Here is a 20,394-nt window from a genome sequence, read left to right on the forward strand (position 1 = left end):
GAAGAGATGCTAATTGATTTTGTAGGAGAAAGAGGGCGTGGTCTGGGGACAGATTCACCAAGGGGTGTTGGTTTCTGAAACTCAGGCTGCAATAACAATGCCAGCTGCACGCAGCACTCCCCGAGTACCTTGAGAGGCAAGAAAGAATAGAAAACTGAATCTCTCCACATAGTATGAAATCAATCCGAGATGATTGCGTACTTACTGCTGACACACATTGTGTTCAGATTGTCCTGAGATTCGGGATGGAAAGAAACACAGGTTGGGTGGAGAGCCATGTGTGGGTACCGGCCTTGTGCAGAGCTCAGTGGTCACATCCGAACGCCGGGCCCAGCACGCCCATTAAGCACCTGCTCTCCTCATGATTCACCAGGGTTCCATTCCAGCCTCTCTCAGTATACGCATCAGGGCCAGATGCTGGACTCCAGCCGTGATCTCCAAAGAGGGAGGTGTGGGTCCGGCGCTCCTCCCACAATCAGACCATCTATAATACTCCAAAGAGGGTCATTAGCGACAACCCCAGGGGAGGAGGGGCAGGAGCGCTGACATTAGCATGGGGTGCCACGCCTTCCTGCATAAGGGAGGTTTTGGAACACCATTCTTGAACTATCTTTTGTAATGATAGACTTGCCTTTCCATTTTTAATTTTATACTAAAATGTGTAAGGCTTTGAATGAAAAAAATTCTCGTCTCCATAATTTTATTCCACTACACATGGTTGAAAAAGAGGTGATAGATCTTTTGAGTATGTGAGTGTGTTGTCTCTGCCCATGCCGGAGTCACAGCAGATACACAGAATGCTCATTTTACCTGTGCATTCTAAACGCTGTTATCCCTGTGTATGTTTTCTCAGGTTTTACCTGTGCTCTACAGAAAGAGATACTATACCAAGGGAAGCTCTTTGTGTCAGAAAACTGGATCTGTTTTCATTCCAAGGTCTTTGGAAAAGACACTAAGGTTTGTATAATTTGTTTACAAAGAAAGCTAACTTTTGTACTTTACTATATTTGCAATATTGTTTTAAATGTAGCAATATTTGTAAATATCTGTGTTGTTATCATACCCTTACACAAAGTTTCCTTTACCGTCGTTCCATACAGTGCCGGGTCCAACTGCCTCCAGCCGCCGACACGGCTCTCTCCCCACACAGTCCTGCCCCACACCCTCCCCACCACCCAGGGGTCTCCAGAGAATGTTCAAAGTTATTCACATGAAACGTGTCCCACAATCAGTCTCAAGGAGGTACATTAAACCTAAAACAATTTTTAAAGAAATACTTAGATCATATTGTACTCATGCCAGTTAACTATTGCAGATGTCTTGAAAAACAGCCTCTAAATGAGCTGCTTACTGGAGCTCACTCTGTGCCATCACCAGCACAAAAGGAGCAGGAATTGGAGCACTGAAGACCCAGTCTGACCGAGCCGTACACCCACAGTCCCCAGGGGACGCGGATGGACACCTTTCTGTTCTCATTAAATGCAGGTCTGGGGGGAGCAGAGGCCCATGACACACTGAGCCATTAAGGAGAGTAGCCTAAGAGAACTGGCAGTTGTCCCAAGGCACCGCCTTCTGAAACAAGGACCTTGGGCCTGTGGCATCAGAAGGGAAAGATAATTCCATCCCACTGACATTCTTTCCCTTTGAGCTGTGCTGTCACATCCAGGTCACCAGAATAAGGAGTCAGAGAGACACCTCCTTGGGTTTGCGTGACCTCAGTGAGTTTTTAAGCACTGTGACTTATGATTATGAATAAGCAGCTTTTATATTCATGAAGTAGCTGAATAAAAATTCTCTTCAAGTGGGAGGTATGTTTTATTTAAGTACTCTCCCTAAAGCCGGTGGCAGTCCCATAGACAAAGACCACGTAACAAATAAAATGGAGAGTCAGTATTTTTGCTGCTGTGGAGTCAGCAGACTGGCACCCTCGTTTTAGGTCAAGCGTGTTATGTTTATATTGCTCCTTTACTATGTAGAGTTGTTTAGATAAAGATTTTGATGCACAGTGCTAGCTGAATCAGTATAAGACAAGGCAATAAGCAATAGTCCACCATATTTCTAGATTTCTGGCTTCTAAGAACTTGTTCCTGAAGTGGGGGAGGGGATTGGGAAGTACTGAGCTCCAGTTCAACGTGGTAAAGATAATTCTCAGGAATTCGGAGAGACCCAGCACCTTGACTGAAGCAGCAGTGTTTGAAGACATTAGTGAGCAAAGCATTAGCCTTGTTAAAGGAATAGGGGAATTCACAAAGCCAGTATGTACAGTTTCAAGCTAATATGAATCTGCCAGTGGTTTCAAAATCCTACTTCTACCTAAGAGAGAACTGACCCCCCAAAAAAGGTAAAAGAAGTGACCCTGATTTTTTAAAGACTTGGCACACTGCGATTGCTTTTGCATGTGTTCTAGGAGAAAAGAGATTGAAAATTGGTAGGGGTAGGGACCTAGGACCACGAGGTCCCTACCTCATTTCCTCCCCTGGAAAGATGATGTCAAGGAGATTGGGGTTCAGCTCTGTGGCAGAATTTCCTCACTGCCCATAGACCTCAGTTCAACACACAATCCAGTATGAACTAAAGGCAGCCAAACATTTGCTCTAGGAAGGGGAGTCACCCTGCCCAGGAAAAACATTAATCAAGCATAGTCTTAATTTAATCAGGACCTTTTAGCCCACTGGTATTTTCAGATGCTAGTAAAATCAAACATGTGTATCGCATTCCATCTAGGCTCCAGCTAAAATGTTATTTCTAGTTTATTTCTCAGATGTTACCTGAATGTCATTTTATCTTCATGAAGCAGTTGACTGAAGGCTCTTTCTTAAAGGTGTCCCCTGCCTTAGATTGTGGGGGGGGAAACCCAAACTTCTAGCCCCGCAACACTGTGTGTGTGTTGCTGTTCAGAAACAGAGTTAGACTCATTTTTGTATCACTACCTGTGTGAGCAGAGCTAACTTCTTCTTTCCGGAGTTACCGGGTAACCAGAGGGGCAGCAGCACAGTTCTGGCTCATAAACCTAAGTGTGAATGCAGATGTTTTCAACAGGAAAAGCGTTTTTTCTTCCTTTAAGCTGGCAGTACTCACATAAGGCCCTCCTCTTCCCCACTGACCTTGTTCATTTCTTTCAGAACATAAAAAGCATTTTTACAAAATACATGTTCAAGTGAGTGGATGTACCCGTAGAGAGATTCGGGTCATTTCTGTTTACCATGGGTGTGTATGACGCTATTGTCAGGGATCAGAGTGATGTGATCATTTTTTTTTTAAACCTAACCTGGTTGAAGGCATGTAACATTAAAGTATCAGGAACATTGACTAGTCTTTGTGGTATCTGATAATGCACTGTAGGAAAAGGAACTACATATGGCATCTGATTTGTTCAGATTGTCTTTGTAACTTACCGTATTTATGACCTTGAGCAAGTCATATGCCACTGTAAACATCTCTTATCTCTTGGAATATCTGCTTTACAGGCATGTCATAACTAAATGATATCCTCGTCTGGTAAATTGTCATCCTTTATTGTATGAGCCGGAAAAGAACCTAGAGTTCTTTTATTTCACCCATCCTCTTTCCATGAGGCAAATGAGAAAATGAATGACACTTTATTTGAATGCCAGGCATTTTCCGTATATTTTCTCATATAATCCAAAGAAAATGCTGAGAAGTAGAAAAGACTGTCTGCATTTTCCAAATCAGGAAACTGAAACCCAGAAAGGATAACTCATGAGGTTGGGAGGTCGTATAGATAATAACAGAACTGAGCTGAGAATTCAAGTCCCAGACTGTCCGTCCAGTCATGGTTCTGTTACACCAGTGCTTTTCAACATTTTTTCTACCTACACGTGCCTAAGGACGGAGAGTGGAGTATGGGAGATTAGCCCAAACGGAATGACCACCAGCACATAACTTCTTTAGAGCCTTGGGCTTATCTTTAAAATGAATGTGAATGAATGTAAATGAAATAAAGGTTTCCCAGGAAGCCCTGGAGTAGAACTAAGCATCCAGGTTTGTCCCCTGGCTTTGGTGATGCACCCCTGCCCCTCTTTAAGATGGACTTTTCCTATGGATCCCAGAGAACCTGCTGCTGATTTTGACTTGTTATTGGTTTAATTTCATTTTGTTTTGTTTTTCCTTGAACGTGAAGATTTGAAGTGTTGTTCTGTGAAGTCTTAACCAGTATGTTATAACTCAGTGCTTGTGTTTCAGATCTCTATTCCGGCTTTCTCCGTAACCCTAATAAAGAAAACCAAAACTGCCCTTCTGGTGCCAAACGCCTTGATTATAGCGACGGTCACAGACAGGGTGAGTACACGACAGAGCCAGAGTTGCTCCGTCCTGCTCTGACCTTCCACTGCCTGAGGGGCCTTGCCAGGACCAAGACCCTGAACCGTGGATACCATCATCCCCCACAGGGAATCAGCATATATACTGTAAGACTGATCTTTAAAATCCTGGCCTTTCGACATTTGTTTGGTGTTATTTCCCCTCACCAGATGATCTATTCTAACATAATTGTTGCCAATTTTTAATGTCCTGCTGACTTAATTATACTTAAATTGCTTGACCAAGGTCAAAAAAATAAAGTTCTTTCCCAGCTTCCCTTTTTCTAACATCTGTTAGGTCAGACTAACCTGATGTTCAGTTTCTTTAATATTATTTAAAACAACCACTATCACCACCTTGCTGACAGGGTGAGGCAGGGTGACCCTGCCAGAGTCCCTGGGGTGGGGCTGGCCAGCCACCCCATAACCTTAGCTGGTACCTCTCCAAAGACATCCCAAGTACATAAAACTCGTGCTTGCTATGCGTGTGCAGCTTTGGACCCATTCCTGCTCCTCTTTGCTTCCAGGTTTGTTAACTATCCCTCATCCATACAGAAATTCCCAGGCTGTTGCTGACTGCTGGGCTGCCACAGGCATGGGTGGCTAGGAATAGTTGCCCTGAGAGATGTTTATTTCAGCGTGGGAAGAGAGAGGGAGTGGAATATTTTGGTTATTCATATTTCACTTGAAATTACTTTTTAATATTTTACCTATTCTGTCTATGAAAGCATAAAAGCCTCATTCCATCTCTATCAATACTGGATAGTTAAAGAGGGAGAAAGAAAAATAGAAGAGGCTATTCTGATGAGCTAGGTAATATGTTAACATCTAGTTTTTCAAAATGTTTAGATATATTAATGGCTAACAGGCATCAGGTTATATGCTAAATACTTCCCTTATGTTTTCGTTTATTCCATACTCCCACCCTCTAAGGGGCAGGCACTGTTAAGAAAACAAGCTAAGAGGGATTAAGTGAGCAATTTGCCCAATGTTGCCTACTTAGTGTCACAGCCAAAATTTGCAACTGGGTTTGGCTAATGCCAGAACCCATAATGTCAACTACCTTGGAATACAACACTTGTATTGTATTGTATTGTATTGTACTTTTATGGGTGAATGGAGGGGTAATCACAAACTCTGGAAAGTGAGTTTGGAAAGATGCTATAGCTCAATTAAATGGAGAAAGAATGAGTTTTAATATTTTCTCAACATTCTGTTTACGGTAAAATCATTTGTCCTAATGTCATTGGTCTCCAAATTACTTGTCTAGCTCTGATTTTACTCCTTTCCCATAACTTACTTGTAAGCATCCACTACAAAAATTTCTATATTTGTACAAGGGAAAATCTGAAAGTGGCTTTAAAAAGAACGAGCCTATTAGAGCTCCTGGGAAATTTTCAATGGAAATCTAGGTCAGAGCAGAGAAAGAAAAACCCTCAGGAATTGCTAAAGACCTTTTTAAAAAAGGAAGTAGGGAGACTTCAAAGAGGATCTAGTAAATATCACTAGCATTTTTTAAAAGCCCAGTTCATTTCTAACTTGTGCTTATTCGGGGCACCTTTATCAGGAATCAGAGCCTTCATTTTCCACTGCATTTGTTTATTACTTATATTGGGTTTGAGGATGTTGTAGCTATTGTTACAGAATATATTTCTTTTATTCCAGGAATGGAATAAAAACTGAATGTGTGGGTGAGCAGAATGAGAATATAAACCAGAGAATGGCATATATCATTTAAAATGAAAAAATATATACAAACAAATTTTGGAACTCTGAGTACTGACTTCCCGTCAGACAGTATCTATCATTAATTATTCTGTTTTGTTTTTCAGTACATATTTGTGTCCTTGCTCTCCAGAGATTCAACTTACAAACTAATAAAATCTGTGTGTGGACACTTGGATGTGAGTACAACATTGCCGAGCCTATGCTTCTGTCTGTCTTTTGTATTTCTTCCAGTTTCAGACTGAAGCCAGTGTTTTCTTTTGTTTCAATGATTTCAGAGTACAAGTGTTGGTAACAGTCCCAGTCCATCTTCTCTTGAAAACAGTTTCCGGGCGGAGCTCCCTTCATCTCTGCCTCTGGTGAGTTGCCTGCATAACTATGTAAATGCAAAACTAAGAGAATAGATCCCCCAGTCACACCTCCTGCACGGTGACCAGTGTGCAGGAGGAACTTAGGGCCGTAGGATTTGAAGCAAGTTGAAATAAACAGGGCATTTCTGTCCTGAAGAAGAGGAGGACCATAGGAGGTCATAAACCTTTTTTTCAAGTAACTAAGTGAAGGGTTGTCCTGCAGAGGAAAAGAAACACAATAGTGGACCATCCTGGGGATTACAGGACATTGGAGGTGTTCATAAAGTTTTGCCACATTTGCTTGTCAGTGTTGTTTTAGAGGGATTCACCAATCTGTTTGGGGTAAGGAATGATTCATCCCACAGATGGTTAAATGTCTCCTGTGTTCAAGGGTCTGTGCTAGAGTATGCTGAAAGGACCCCAGAAAAAATCTAGACTAGTTCATGCCTCCAAGGACTTGATGGCTTAGTGGAGAAGATGAAGAATACCTAGAAATAACTGTAAAAACGGAAGGAAGGAAGGAAGGGAGGGAGGGAGGGAGGAAGGAAGGAAGGAAGGAAGGAAGGAAGGAAGGAAGGAAGGAAGGAAGGAAGGAAGGTAGGTAGGTCTAATGCCCTAGTGAAAGGTAGAGGTTCTTTGATTCCTTTAGATGTCATTGACTGTAGAATAAATCTCCATTAAGAAGTAATTCCCCCACGTCTCTGTACAAGATGTGTGCCTATGATGGTATAAGTTGTTTGAAACAGTCCTAACCACATGATTCAATGATTATTCCCAAGTTCATTATCGTTAAATGTTGAAATGCCTTTGGTGAAGTGGTACGAGTCTATGTTTTCAATACCTACAAATCTTGATATATTTTTTTTTATTTTATTTACTTATTTTCAGAGGGGGAAGGGAGGGAGAAAGAGAAGGCAAGAAACATCACACGTTCCCCAGCTAGGGACCCCGCCTGCACCGCAGGCATGTGCTGTGTCAGGAAATCAAACCAGCAACCTTTTGGTTTGCAGGCCAGCGCTCAGTGCACTGAGACACACCAGCCAGGGTTACAAATCTTTTCATTGAAAGGTGCTAAAAACTAGTGGGATTAAAAATGCATTCACACAAAAACTTCAATTCGTAATAGTAGAAAAACCCTAATGTCCATCAATTGATGAATGAGTAAACAAACGTAATCTATCCATACAATGGAATATTATTTTCCTAGGAAGGAATGAAGAACTACTGTTATACACTACAATATGGATGAACCTTGAAAACATTATGCTAAGTGAAAAAAGCCAGTCACAAAAGGCCACAATATTGTATGACTCTGTTTATACAAAAATATTCCAAATAGGCAAATCCATACAGACAGAAAGCAGATTAGTGGTTGCCAAGGCATGTGGGAGAGGGAAAAATTGGGAGTGGCTGCTGATGGGAAAAGGTTTCTTCTGAGGGGTTAATAGCAATGCTCTGAAATGAGAGAGTGGCGACGGTTGCACAACATGGTGAGTGTTCTAAAAACAACCGCGTCATATGCTTAAAATGGTGAATTTTATCTTAATTAAAAAAATATTTTAAAAACCTTTTTGTAAAACCTTTCAAAAATAGTGGAAAGCAGTACAAAATAGAATTAACACATGCATTTGGGGATCCGACAAGCCTGGTTTCGGACCTGCATTCCACCCAGTGAGCTCCGCCATCGGACCAGCCCCTTAACTGCCCGCACTCGGCTTCTCTGCAGTGAGGCTGTGAGGATGCAGTATGGTCCTGTACGGAGCTTCGCATACTGCCTGATTCGTGACAGGTGTTCAGTAAATAATCATTCAATTGAAGAGACTTGAATTTTTCCCATTTTTTTCCCCTATGAAAATCTTGCATGAAATTGAAATGAATGTTGAAATGGCCAAAAGACAGCTAGTTGAAGGTGCAAGGTTGGTAATTTGCTTACAAGATGAGTCTCCTCTTCACTTGACAGCTAAGTTGTGGAGAGCACAGCCTCACTGCGCCTGCATCAGGATGTTTTAATGGCAGTTCTCGTCTCTTTAGTTCTGAAGCACTCTGGGGGCATGAGTGGGTATGGAGGAAAACTTTCCTGATGCTTTCCCCACTCCTCCTTCCTCTATCGTCCGTCTGTAATTTCAGTGTAATATCACTCATGCTGTTTTGATTTAGTTAAGAGAAGAGAAAGGAAGCTGAAATTTTCCTTTCAGGGCCTAATGTGTTAAAGCCATTTTCCCTCATCTGTTTCCAATACCTTTTTTAAAAATTATAATCGAAGAATACCTTTCTCTGTGTCTACCTATTCAAACATACATTTAGATCTTTCTGTCTACTGCTTTGTTTTATGTACATCTATTTCAGTCACTTTTTTTCATTACACAGTACTAACTGAGGCTTCTGCAGCTTTACCCTGTAAGCTTTTCAATCATCGGCATTCCAGTTTTGTTTTGTTTTTTTCTAGACATTTGTTATTTCAAAGAAGTTTGCCACTGTTGATAGAATTCTAACTACCCAGAAGAATCTGTTTAGTAACCAGGTACTTACTCAGTGATCTGTTGGGAAAATCCAATAATGTGGAGTAATTCTTCCTTCTTTTCCATATTTTATAGGTCAGGCCTAAGTAAAAAGACTGGGGGGTTACAAAGGCCTGCCTTTTTAATGAGGAGAAATTGGCCCTGGCTGGTGTGGCTCAGAGGATTGGGTGCCAGCCTATGAACCAAAAGGCTGCTGGTTAGATTCCCAGTCAGGGCACTTGCCTGGGTTGCAGGCCAGGTCCCCAGTAGGGGGCATGTGAAGGGGCAGCCAGCTGATGTTTCTCTCCCTCTCTTTCTCCCTCCCTAAACCCTCTCTATAAAAAATAAATAAATAAAATCTATTTTTTAAAAAAAGGTAGAACAGAAGAAACTGGCCTCTCTTCATGTCGTTATTTCCCTTCAGGATTTCAACGATGAATTCTCAGATCTGGATGGAGTGGTTCAACAAAGAAGGCAAGACATGGAAGGATACAGCAGTTCCGGCTCTCAGACTCCCGAATCTGAGAACTCCAGAGGTCTGGGGGATTTTTGTACCTTGGCTGAAATTTAATTCTCTGCAAACATCTTTGCCCCACCCCTTAAAAAACAAAAAACAAAACCAACAACAAGAAACCCTTGTCTTCCTAGTTAACAACTGGAAAGAGAATCTGGGGAAAGGGTAGTTTGAAAGTTCCAGAAAACAGAACTGCTTATGTGGTAAAAAATCCATTTCCATCTATACATATTTAATAAATGTCTCTTAAGTTGACATAATATTAGGTTGATTGAAAGAGAGAAACATATAACGTTTCCTTCCCTCTTTTAATAATACTATTAATTGTCATAGCTGAATTGTCTGCATGAGTCAGTGGGGTAAGGCCGCATTGTCCTTATATCATTTATTACTTATTTGCTTGATCATTGGATTTCAGTCCCCAACGACTCAACCAACTTATGAGAGGGTCCATTTATATATTTGGCCATTGTGCATGTTAAGAGCTTGATTTGCTTTTGTGGTTGAGACTACAGTTTGAATGTTTTGAAGAGAAAACTTACCCAGCCCCATTCTGGCCTGACAGATTTCCATGTGACAGAATCCCAGACAGTTCTGAATGTCTCCAAGGCAGAAGCAAAACCACCTAGGGCGGATCCCCACGTGAACAGAGTGCCTGAAGGAAAAGCCAAGAGCCTCCCTGCACACGGTAAAGAGCGGGTTGGGGTGGGGGTGTGGGGAGAGGGCCATCTGCTTGTACCCTTTTTTCCTTTATTTTCTTCTTTTTTTTTTGTTTGTAACTTTAAAGGGATTTCATTTTATGTCTGCCTTTCATATTCCCTCCCCTCCCTTCCTGTTGTAGATCTTTGCATGTTAAGTCCCCCATTCATTCAGTAAACATCACCAAGTCCCCTGCTTCACTATGAGGGATACAAAGGTGAACAGCCTTCATGGAGGCTCCTCCATTGTAATGAATACTTTGAGACCATGATTCAAAATATGCTGTTAAAAGTGTTGAATTATTTCTTGTTGACTAATTATTCTAATAACTGGTTACCAATTGTACTGGTATGAGAACAAGGATGATATCCATAGGGTTCACCATTCACTCCAACACAATGCTTGACACAGAGAAGGCTCTCAGTAAACATGGAATGAATGAAATATTTGGAAAAAATTGTAACTACTGGTTAAAACGACAGCCAGAAGGCTTCAGTTAGTATTTCCTATGACTTCTCTTACTTAGGAATACTTAACCTCTTTCTGTTTTAATGCATTCTATTTTCTTTTTTTATTTTATTTACCCATTTGAAAGGGAGAGGAAGAGAGAGATGGAGGGACAGGGAGAAAGAGAAACAGAGAGAAACACTGATTTGTTGTTCCACTTATTTATGCATTTATCAGTTGCTTCTTATATGTGCCCTGACTGGGGATCAAACCTGCAACCTTGGCATATTGGGGCGAAGCTCTAACCAACTGAGCTACCTGGCCAGGGTCTAATTTTCTCTTTCAAGGACATCTTTCCCATAGCAGTAGTGCTGGATGAATGTGTTTTAAAACTGTAATTTCTCAATTTCTACCCAACAGGTCAGTCAGAAACCATTGGAGTCTCACACAATGTAAAGTCTCAGAAATACCCAACTCTCCGCCATATTCTTATATTCTACGCAATCGTGTAAGTAAATTTACTAAAAGTGACTTAAGAAAATGATTCAGTTCTTTAAAGGGATAATCTTTTCATGTCGCCAAGAGCCATTGTAAATCTCAGTTTTGTCTAATGTGACCCAAATCTTTTCTGCAACAATTTTTGTTTCCTATTTCCACATTTTCCCAAAAAGCAAAACAATTGTGCCAGATCCAGCAGAGGACTAAGTTTTGGGTGAATACTATTAGTTGGGAAATTAAAATGAAGCATCTTTGTCCTTATTGTTTATTTTCCATCCAACCCATGTTCTCTGGATAGAGGCCAAAACAACTTCAAAATGTCATTCCCTTTATCTAAACCTTTGGCATTGACTTTTTTAACTTCCCCCTCGGCTTCTAGTCTGTAATCAGTTGTTGTTCTGAAAATAGCCTGACCCAGTTCTAGGCTGTTCCTTACCACCAAGGAGGACTTGCCCAGTTTGGTTTCCAGATAAAGAGAGGAATCTGTGAGTCACGGGGAACAAGACTGGGCACTCGCCGTCAGGCCCTTCCACTGAGGGAGACGCACCAAGTGGCAGGAAGTGCACTCACTGGCTTGGTGATCCTCCTTGGGTGTGGCCTATTAGAGTTTCTTGTAAATTGAGAAACTTGAGCTAAAGGATTTAAAAGCCCCTTCTCGGCTCTAAAGTTTTCCGACAAGCATCAGCCTGTCCAGTAAAGATCTTTTTAAAGTCTCTTCAGCCAAGTTGTTTTAGAAAATACCTTGCCTCAAATGTACATTGGCTCTGAATGCAGTATTTTATGAACATCAGGGCCTAGCCATTAACCACTGAGATTTCTCTTTTATCCTTTCTCAGGGTCTGTGCGCTCATCATCTCGACCTTCTACATGAGATACAGAATTAATACCCTGGAGGAGCGGCTGGGGTTGCTCACCTCCATTGTGGACAGCCATCACACTGAGTAAGACATTTCCCTCCCATGCTATCAGCTGCTTGCTATTCAGATTTGTATGATGTTTGGCCTGAGCTTAGCAACCTTCATGGCAAATATTAATTAAGGATACATTTTGTATGAGACATTTTAAATGTATATGTGGGAAGATGTAGGAAGATCCTAGACATGAATGACCTGATTGTGCATGTTCTTGAGTGGCTATAGTGTTGCCAGTGACAAGGCGAGAAACAAGCCTGATTTTACATTATCTTGTTCTATTATGCTAAGACTCAGCTGTGACCTTGGCCCATTTATTGAAATATAAAAGTTTAAGTAAAATGGCAAGGAGTCAAGACTTTCACAAGAAAGAAGTAATTCAAGTTACTCAGCACAGTTCTTCACCTAGAACTCTTTGTATTAGGCCATTCGCTTACAAAACCCCTGACTGTGAAAATGCTCCGTCAGGTCATTTTTACATGCCTGAACTAAGGAAACCTGTGCAGACACCTATGAGTCCTTTCCTTTAAACCCACTTCCATGGGGATCTTGACACACTGCCTAAAAAGTAAAATAAGTTATTCCATGTTAGAAGACATACTTTTAGCATGAGATTTAAAAGTAGAGACATTCCTTTACAGAGTACATACCATGAGCTAGAGACTCTAGTAGAATCGATCCAGGCATGCACAAATACAATTTTCTCTCACTATCTCTCACTATACCCTATAAGGTAACTATTATCCCCATGTTACAGATGAGGTAACCAAGACTCAGAGAAAGAATTTGCTGAATGTCATAGCCTGAAATAGAATCAGGATTCAAATGTAGGCCTGTATGACTACAAAGACGGTAGTTTTCCCAGTCTACCTAGGGCTACTTGGTTGTGAGAAACAGCCTAGAACTGGATCAGGCTCTCCTCAGTGTGCTTCAGAATCATTCAGGGCGCTTGTTCAAACAAATTGTAGGACCCATCCCCAAGGTTTCTGATGCAGTGGATCTGAGCTTGAGCCTGAGGATTTGCATTTCTGTCAAGTTCCCAGCGATGTTGACGGTGCCAGCCTGAGGTCTACTCTTGGAGAACTATTATGCTGTATCAGTCCAGGGCCTTTCTTTGTGTTCCCACCATTACCTAAAAGTCTTATTCTGTGGGTTAATAGTATTCCAACTACAGGTTATTTTTGAACCATAACTATATACTTGACTCAGTAGTGCAGAAGCCTGAAGAGTGGTTTGAAATAGATTCATACCCTGCCCATACTTCTCTCCCATCTCATTCAAAATGTTAATATACTTAGAATTGGCAGTGACTCTAGATTATTACAGACTGTTCTGTTAGCTATCATATAAGGGTTTATTTTAGGAAAATGTACACCGTGTGCTGTTACCATTCCGCTAACTTGGTGGTGATGAGTGGGAAATTCCACTAACAAAGGCAGATGAAATATTTATTCTACTATTTAAATAATCAACTCAAGAAGAAGTACAATCCAAAAAATAATCATTAAAGAACAGTCACAAAGATCATACATGACGTGAGATCAGGGAACCACCTATGACGGAAAGTTCTGTTAATAAAGTACTTACACAGAGCCTCCCCAGTACTTGCTCTGCCCAGGACAGTTCACCTGGCCACCGTGTCCAGGTCGCTGAATCCACATGCCTGATCTGATTTGACTCCATACCTGGCACCAGCTTTGTTACTACAGGTACAGCCTTAGATTGTCAGAATTTTATGTTGACAGTCAGTACTCTGGGTCTCAGATCCCTCACCCAGAAACTGAAAGATTTAGATTCAGGTTCTTTTTGGGGATCTAAGATTTTGATAGCATGGGTCAATGATTAAGAATTGTTTTAATACTAGACAATTTTTTAAAAATCTGATTGCTTTCTTAATATTTAGGTAATCTTCAATAATATACCAAATGCCTACATCTCACAAATGGATCATATGTAAAATATGTTAGACCAATCGTTGCCATCTAAAAATTTAATGGTGACAAATAAATTACAACCAAGAACTAGAGAGAAGCTACAGACCACAAACATCTGATAGACAGCTTTAGACCACATCTTCAGGAAAAATATGTGTACATCTCTGAATTTCCTAGTTTCAGCTGTTACCACCCCCCAGTGGGCCCCAGAGTAAGAAAGAGCCCATGCCCTGTAGTCTAGTGGTGAATAGTGAATGCATCTGCTGGGCTGTAAGACAACAGCAGCCCACATCTGTATGGCAAGACTCAAAAAACCACAGCAGTGGTTCTCACACTGCAACAGAAATTCGATGAGAGACATTTCTAAATGTTCTGAAACTTCTCCTGTAAAGCCCTCCTGCTCCCACAAAAACAAAGTATGGATGTAGCTAAGAAGAGCAATAATTCCAGCAAACTTACCCTGTAGTGGGGATAGAGAAGATACTGGAGGCTAATAAAAAAGGTTTAAGAAACCACATGCTTGAGAATAATTGTACGATTTTCATTTGGAAGCCGAGGCACACCGCAGCCACTTAACAAAAATAGCTCAAGGGATTTACTTCCAGTTGAGCTGTTAAATAGTCCCCCGACCTCTAGACTGGAGCTGTGGATTACTACAGGACTCTTCAGATGTTAACAAGTTAAATGCTCACTCTCTTCTATTATAACCTAGTTTTCTGTTCAAGTACATTTTAGATGTGTTTATTCCATCCCTTTCTTTGCTGTTCCTGCCCACAGTCATTTTTGTCTTTGTTCTTACAGGCAGGCAGCACCTTCCGGCCTGGGGTCACAAGTGCAATTAAACGTGGAGGTCCTCTGCCGCCAGCTCACCGCTAACATCCTGAAATTAGAAAAGGTGACTGATTCTCGCCTGTGTTGGGGGCAGTCACGGTCATGCCTGTCACTTGCCACAGATCAGTGGTTACACGTTAAAATGCTTCTGGTGCAGCAGGCAGCCTAAAGGGCCAAATCCCACCAGGGGTTATGTGATAAATGTGAGACTGTTTGTTATTTCCACCAAGAAATAGGTTTCCATCTCATTTTCCTTGTTGGTCTATCTTCTGCTTGTCCTCCTTGGTTAGAAATATTTTTCTGTGTCATAGGGTCCATTGGCATGTGACCCCTGACACAGAGCCTCAGGGGAGACACACAGTAGGGAGTGCCCCAACCAGAAAGTGCAACCCTACCTCCACCCAGGCCAACTGTGGCCATACGTAAACTACTGCCTTCATTCCCTGTTGTAACCGGGGAGCTGGGTGCTGTTGTTCCTCTCTGGGACAGAGGAAGAATCCAAGTTCCTATTAACTTGCTCAAGGAGACACATCTGGAAAGCTGGCAGACCTGGAACTTGAAGCAGGTCTATGTGACTTCAGATTTGTGCTTGGAACACCCTGCTTTACTGCCCCTCAGAATCCAACCACAGCCCCTGCCAAGGGCTACTGAATACCTTACCTCTAAAGGTATCATCCTATAGGGCGACTTCAGGGCAGACTTGTCCTTATGCTTGTGGCATTCTTAGATCTCAGTAGGAGAGTGAACCAGAGAAAGAGGGAGGCACGCCAGAAGTACCCCAAAGTTACACCTGATTCAATTCTCTTTACTCCTTTCAACATGTTTATCTCTCCCCATCTAAAACTTTGTTTTTACCCCGATCCTTAAGGAAAGGGCTAGAGTGAAGTATTCAGTTGAAACTCACAAATGCCCAATAGCTTTCCATACTAGTGCAGTTGTGCCTACTTGTGAAGAAACATGAAATGCAAATGAGTCAACGTGTTTGTTTGGCTACACTAAATGTTATCTAGCATTTATCCCCTGAAGTATTGAGAGCAAAGGTGTTTCCAAACTTCTGTTCTTAAACCAGGGCATGCCAGGTAATTTCTATTGAATCATTGTATCTATGCACTGACTTGAAAACTTTTTCTCTTTTAAATCCAGAATCAGCCTAGAGAAGGTATGGGGTAGCAGCTAGAATTGGTTTTGTTTTTGTTTTGTTTTGTTTTGTTTTCCTAAAATGTTAGTTACTGGGAATTGAAGATAATTTTTCCCTTTTTTTAAAATAATGAAATGTTTGGCTTCCATGCTGACCCTAAGTGAATGGGGTGATTTTAATTTTCCATTTGCTTACTCTGGTACACACCGGTTTCTTTTGACCAGAAGCACACAGAATCCTGCTGTGCTTTCCTGCATTTCTTCCCTCCCCCCTGCTGAGCCTGGCTAGGACACCACATTCTGTAGGGAGGGACAGGAAAACAGGAACTCAGAGAGAACCCCACTGCTCAGCCAAGAGGCCTGTATACCAGCAGAAACCTTCGTCCAGGGCAGAAGCCTTGCAGGTGAATTTGGGGTCAAAATGCATATGTTGACTTTCTACAAAGTTATAAATTGCACATGTGGCTCAAAGGAATGGAAGCGAAGAAAGTTACCAGGCCACACCCACGTTCTTTTTGACTGGTCTGCCCCTCCAGCCAGAGGCAATCTTGCTATGGTGCAGCACAACCTGGTGGCGAAACCCGCTATGTGCAGTAGGAACGGGGGAGCCCTGTCTCAGCTCATTTAACTCTGTACCAGCAATTTCGTTGTACTCTCCTTCAGCAATGCCTCGCATCCAGGCCTCTTGATCTGCCCTGCTTTAACTTCCTGATTTCTGTTCATGGCATCATGGCTCTTTCAGGGAAATCTGAGAATAGTTTGTGACTCCCGCCTTTTTTTCACTTCCCACCAATGACTGACCAGTTGAGAAGTCCTACATGATCTATCTTCAAATGTCTCCTCAAATTCTCTTCCCACTGCCACCATCTTTGTCCCCTCTGGCTCCCTACTACTAGTCTAACAGTGGGAGATCAGAGCTCATTGTGGTTTTTTATTTGCATTTTCCTGATTTCTACTGCTGATGAACATCTTTTTATGTATTCATTTGCCATGTGGATTTTATTCTGTAAATTGCCTGTTTATCTCCTTTGTTTTATTTTGGGTTTTTTTTTTGTCTTTGTAGGTATGTTTGATATATTTTGGATATCAGTCTGTGGTTTCATTTCTTTTTCTACCTTCTCAGTCCTGCTTTTATCTTTGGTCCTGTGGGAATGGTAGGGGAGACATGAAGTAGACATGTGGAGGATGAAGGCAATGCCTTTTATGGGTAAAGAAGGAAATACTTTCTTAGTACTGGAAGTGGCATTTATGGTTGAGAAGTACAGACGAAAGAGCATAAATTCTAGAGTCAGACCTCTGTTCTTATTCCCACTCTGCCTGTGTAACTAACCGTGTAACTGGTCTTGTCCCAGAGCCCTCTGGCCCCCCATTTCACATGTAACACCTGCCTCCATGTGGCAGTGGCGGCGCGTGGTGACAGTGCACATGCGTGGTGTGCCTGGCACAGACAAGTTAGGTCCCTTCCTCTTCACTCGCCCTGTGTCTGCCTGCAGGACACCTCAGACTCCCCTTCTGGAGGAATGGGATACATTCTCCTTCATTTGTTCCTCGGGGTTCTTTATCCCCGCACAGCACTGGTTGTCGAGGATGAAGTTCATTTACTCAACAAACATTTACTAAGCAAATGCTTAATGTTCATCTCTGATCTGTAGTCTTGAGATCCATAGATATAGTGTAGCCCCTGTCCCTGTGAAATTCACACTCTTCTGGGAAATGTATGATATCTCATAGGAGTGTTAGACATTCCTACGCAGAGTTTGTCTGATTCACACCGTCCAATGGGCTGTGTGAAGACCAGTTCCCCAGTGTGTCCAGATGTTTTGTGTCACACCTGGTATCTCCAGTGCTACTGTTCTTTTTCTTCCATCTGATTTCTCTTGGTCTCCACTGACATTTTCATCTTTGTGCCACACTTTCTTTTCCAGCCTTCTCTTGTTTTAAAGTGGATTGTCCAACAGACTTCTGTTCCATTAAAAAGCATTTGTTTGCTTGATTCAAATTTAACCCATGTGTAGCTTTTTTGAAAAATCTCCAGCTTTGTATAGGCCGTAGCAAATGTGCCCTTAATATACTCCATTCTATTTAGTAACAGGGGCTTCTCTGTTATTATCTTAAGATACAGAACAACTTACAGAAGTTGCTTGAGAATGGTGACTGACCGACCGGATTGCTTGGGCCAACATGATACCTCACGCTTCCCTTTGAAGAAGGTGCTCCCGGAGGTGTCCTGGTGGAGCGCTCCCTGCTGGCCAGAGGAGCAAGCAGCGCCGCATCCCCAGCCTTGTTTGCACTTGGAGGTCTCCAGCTCAGGAAACGGGGGTGGGGAGAATAATTTTGGTTCCTGTGCAATAAAAGTTGACCTTGACTCTTTGAGGAAGTTTTCAGTGCTGCTGCCTGAAGAAAACACCCATCTCAGGAGGTCTCAGGAAGGACCTGGTGGACACTCTCGTGGATGACTGCGGTTCAGTGGCCATAGTGACTGTGTCAGCAAACACACTCCACAACATGCCTTTTCAGTCCTTCCCACTTTCCCTTACACACTGACCTTCAAACTAAGGGATATATCGTGTGCCAACAGACCTGATGTGGTCCTTTAAAGAATTTGCCATAACTCTCCAAAGGCAATAAAGAGCTCTAATGGACAGACTTGCTTCAAAAAAATAACACCAGCATTTTTCCCTTCTGTTATGTTCTCATTTAAATCACGTGTGTATCTTCTGAATTGAATATTGGTGAGAATATTGGGCAAAGCAGATAAAGCATCCCATTTATGTTTTGTTTTGCTCCTCTAACTAATACTTAATTATACTGATTCCCACCCACCCCAGATCAACAATCTGAGAGACATGGGACTGAAGCACTAAATAAACTTACTTTGAAACCAAAACTAATCTTTAAACCCAAAGGTATAATGTGATTTGACACAGGATGAAAAACACCATATTTTTAAGATGATAGGTGGACTATGTTACTTTTGAAAAAGGTTATCTGTTTTGAATGTTGAAACCCATTTCAGCATGATGATAGCATGCTTTTTATCTTTTGCTGACTAAAATAAAGAAATAACTGGTGGTTTGCTAACTTCTATTTACCATATGGGTTGCCTGGTTTTTATTAATAATTATTTAGGTACTGTAAGATCTGTAATATAAAAGATATTCTGTTTCTATCTGCAATGCATTTTATAATCATTTCTATGAAATGTATTTTATTTAATCAGATAAGCTAATAAGTGAATTGGTTACATCATTTGTATCTGTTAGCCTCCTGGACAAGAATTGTGCCTGGCGCACCCTAGCTTTTAATAAATACTCATTGGTTAAAATGCCCTGCTAGCACTATGCTTTGTCGATTTCTAGACTCTTAACTAAGACAATATGCTTTTTAACTGCTTCTTCCTCTCTACTACCAACTCACCCATACCTCTTTTCTCTCAAGTATTCATTTCAGAACACAAAAAGCATGAGGTATTTAAATTGAGTTGCAATAATATAAGGAAAAGAAAATGAACTTTGAAATCAGGAAAACCAGTGCTTGATTCCCAGGTCCACATTTTATGAGTTATGTAACCTTAAGCAAGCTATGTGGCCATTTTCCCCATTTTATTGCCGAGGTCAAAAAGACCAATGGAAAGTGTCACTATGAAGATTAAATGTGAGAATGTCTCTAAACTATATCTCTGTGTCCAGCAAGCAGTTTACTCTCATAACAGACACCATATACATTATTCTTGTAAAGTGTTTTCGTGTCTGACATTCCAGCTTTATAAAAGTTTTATGTCAATACTTTATAGTCAAAACCCATTAGGGATTCAAAAGTGGGTCAACCACCTCTGGAGAGAAATTTTACAACTGTGTGAAGAGCCTTTAAAAGGTTCAAATTTCACTGATTTAGCAATATGCTATCTAGGAATTTATCCTGAAGCAGTAAGCAAAGATCTAGTCAAAAATTTATATACAAGAATATTCTTTGAAATTTGATGACAGCAAAATATTAAAGACTCAAAATACTCAATAGCAGAACAATTAAATGATGTAGTTGTTTAGAAAACTATTGTCAAAGAATGGCATAGAAAACAGCATTAAAAGGGTAGGCACAAAACTACATAGTTTGATCCCAATTGTATAAATTTTTGCATACATGTGTGGAAGTACACACACATTGACCTTTTCTGTATTCTCTAAATTTGCATAATGAACAGTTACTACCTTTTTTAAGTGGAAAATCAGGTTTTTTGGGGGGGGATTGGAAAACAATGACCTGAAAGGGCCTTAAACAAAGGAACCAGAACAGAATGTGTGTGTATATAATTCACATTTAACTTGCTGATGTTACTTTTGCCACTGTTTTATTCAGAACATATGTCTCATGTTTTAATTAGTAAAATTTAATCATTTTTCATAAACCTGAATCATCTTCTCTCAACTCAGTTTTATCCTACCTTCATAGGGTACTTTATCACTGCCTTTTTTCCTTTGTATTGAATTTATTGGGGTGGCGCTGGTTACTAGCTTTTTTAGTCAGATAAGTT

The 20,394-nt window shown here is 41.2% G+C and overlaps 1 protein-coding gene across 3 annotated transcripts in view; it reads left to right on the plus strand.

Annotated features, from left to right (window-relative positions):
- GRAMD2B (GRAM domain containing 2B) overlaps positions 1–19,191 on the plus strand; it is a 128,957-nt gene extending 109,766 nt beyond the window's left edge. For 2 of the 3 annotated variants that reach the window (XM_028515144.2, XM_028515159.2), the window contains 10 exons: positions 854–957; positions 4,204–4,299; positions 6,152–6,223; positions 6,323–6,403; positions 9,317–9,428; positions 9,972–10,094; positions 10,973–11,060; positions 11,887–11,991; positions 14,697–14,790; positions 17,980–19,191. In XM_028515144.2, the coding sequence (XP_028370945.2) occupies positions 854–957; positions 4,204–4,299; positions 6,152–6,223; positions 6,323–6,403; positions 9,317–9,428; positions 9,972–10,094; positions 10,973–11,060; positions 11,887–11,991; positions 14,697–14,790; positions 17,980–18,021 (917 nt within the window). In that variant the 3' untranslated portion in view covers positions 18,022–19,191. The remainder of the gene's footprint in view (positions 1–853; positions 958–4,203; positions 4,300–6,151; positions 6,224–6,322; positions 6,404–9,316; positions 9,429–9,971; positions 10,095–10,972; positions 11,061–11,886; positions 11,992–14,696; positions 14,791–17,979) is intronic. The other variant, XM_036020703.1, reaches the window with a different exon arrangement.
- Positions 19,192–20,394: the final 1,203 nt, after the last annotated feature.

The sequence above is a fragment of the Phyllostomus discolor genome, chromosome 3 (genome assembly GCF_004126475.2).
Source record: "Phyllostomus discolor isolate MPI-MPIP mPhyDis1 chromosome 3, mPhyDis1.pri.v3, whole genome shotgun sequence".
In the NCBI taxonomy this organism is placed as follows: domain Eukaryota; kingdom Metazoa; phylum Chordata; class Mammalia; order Chiroptera; family Phyllostomidae; genus Phyllostomus; species Phyllostomus discolor.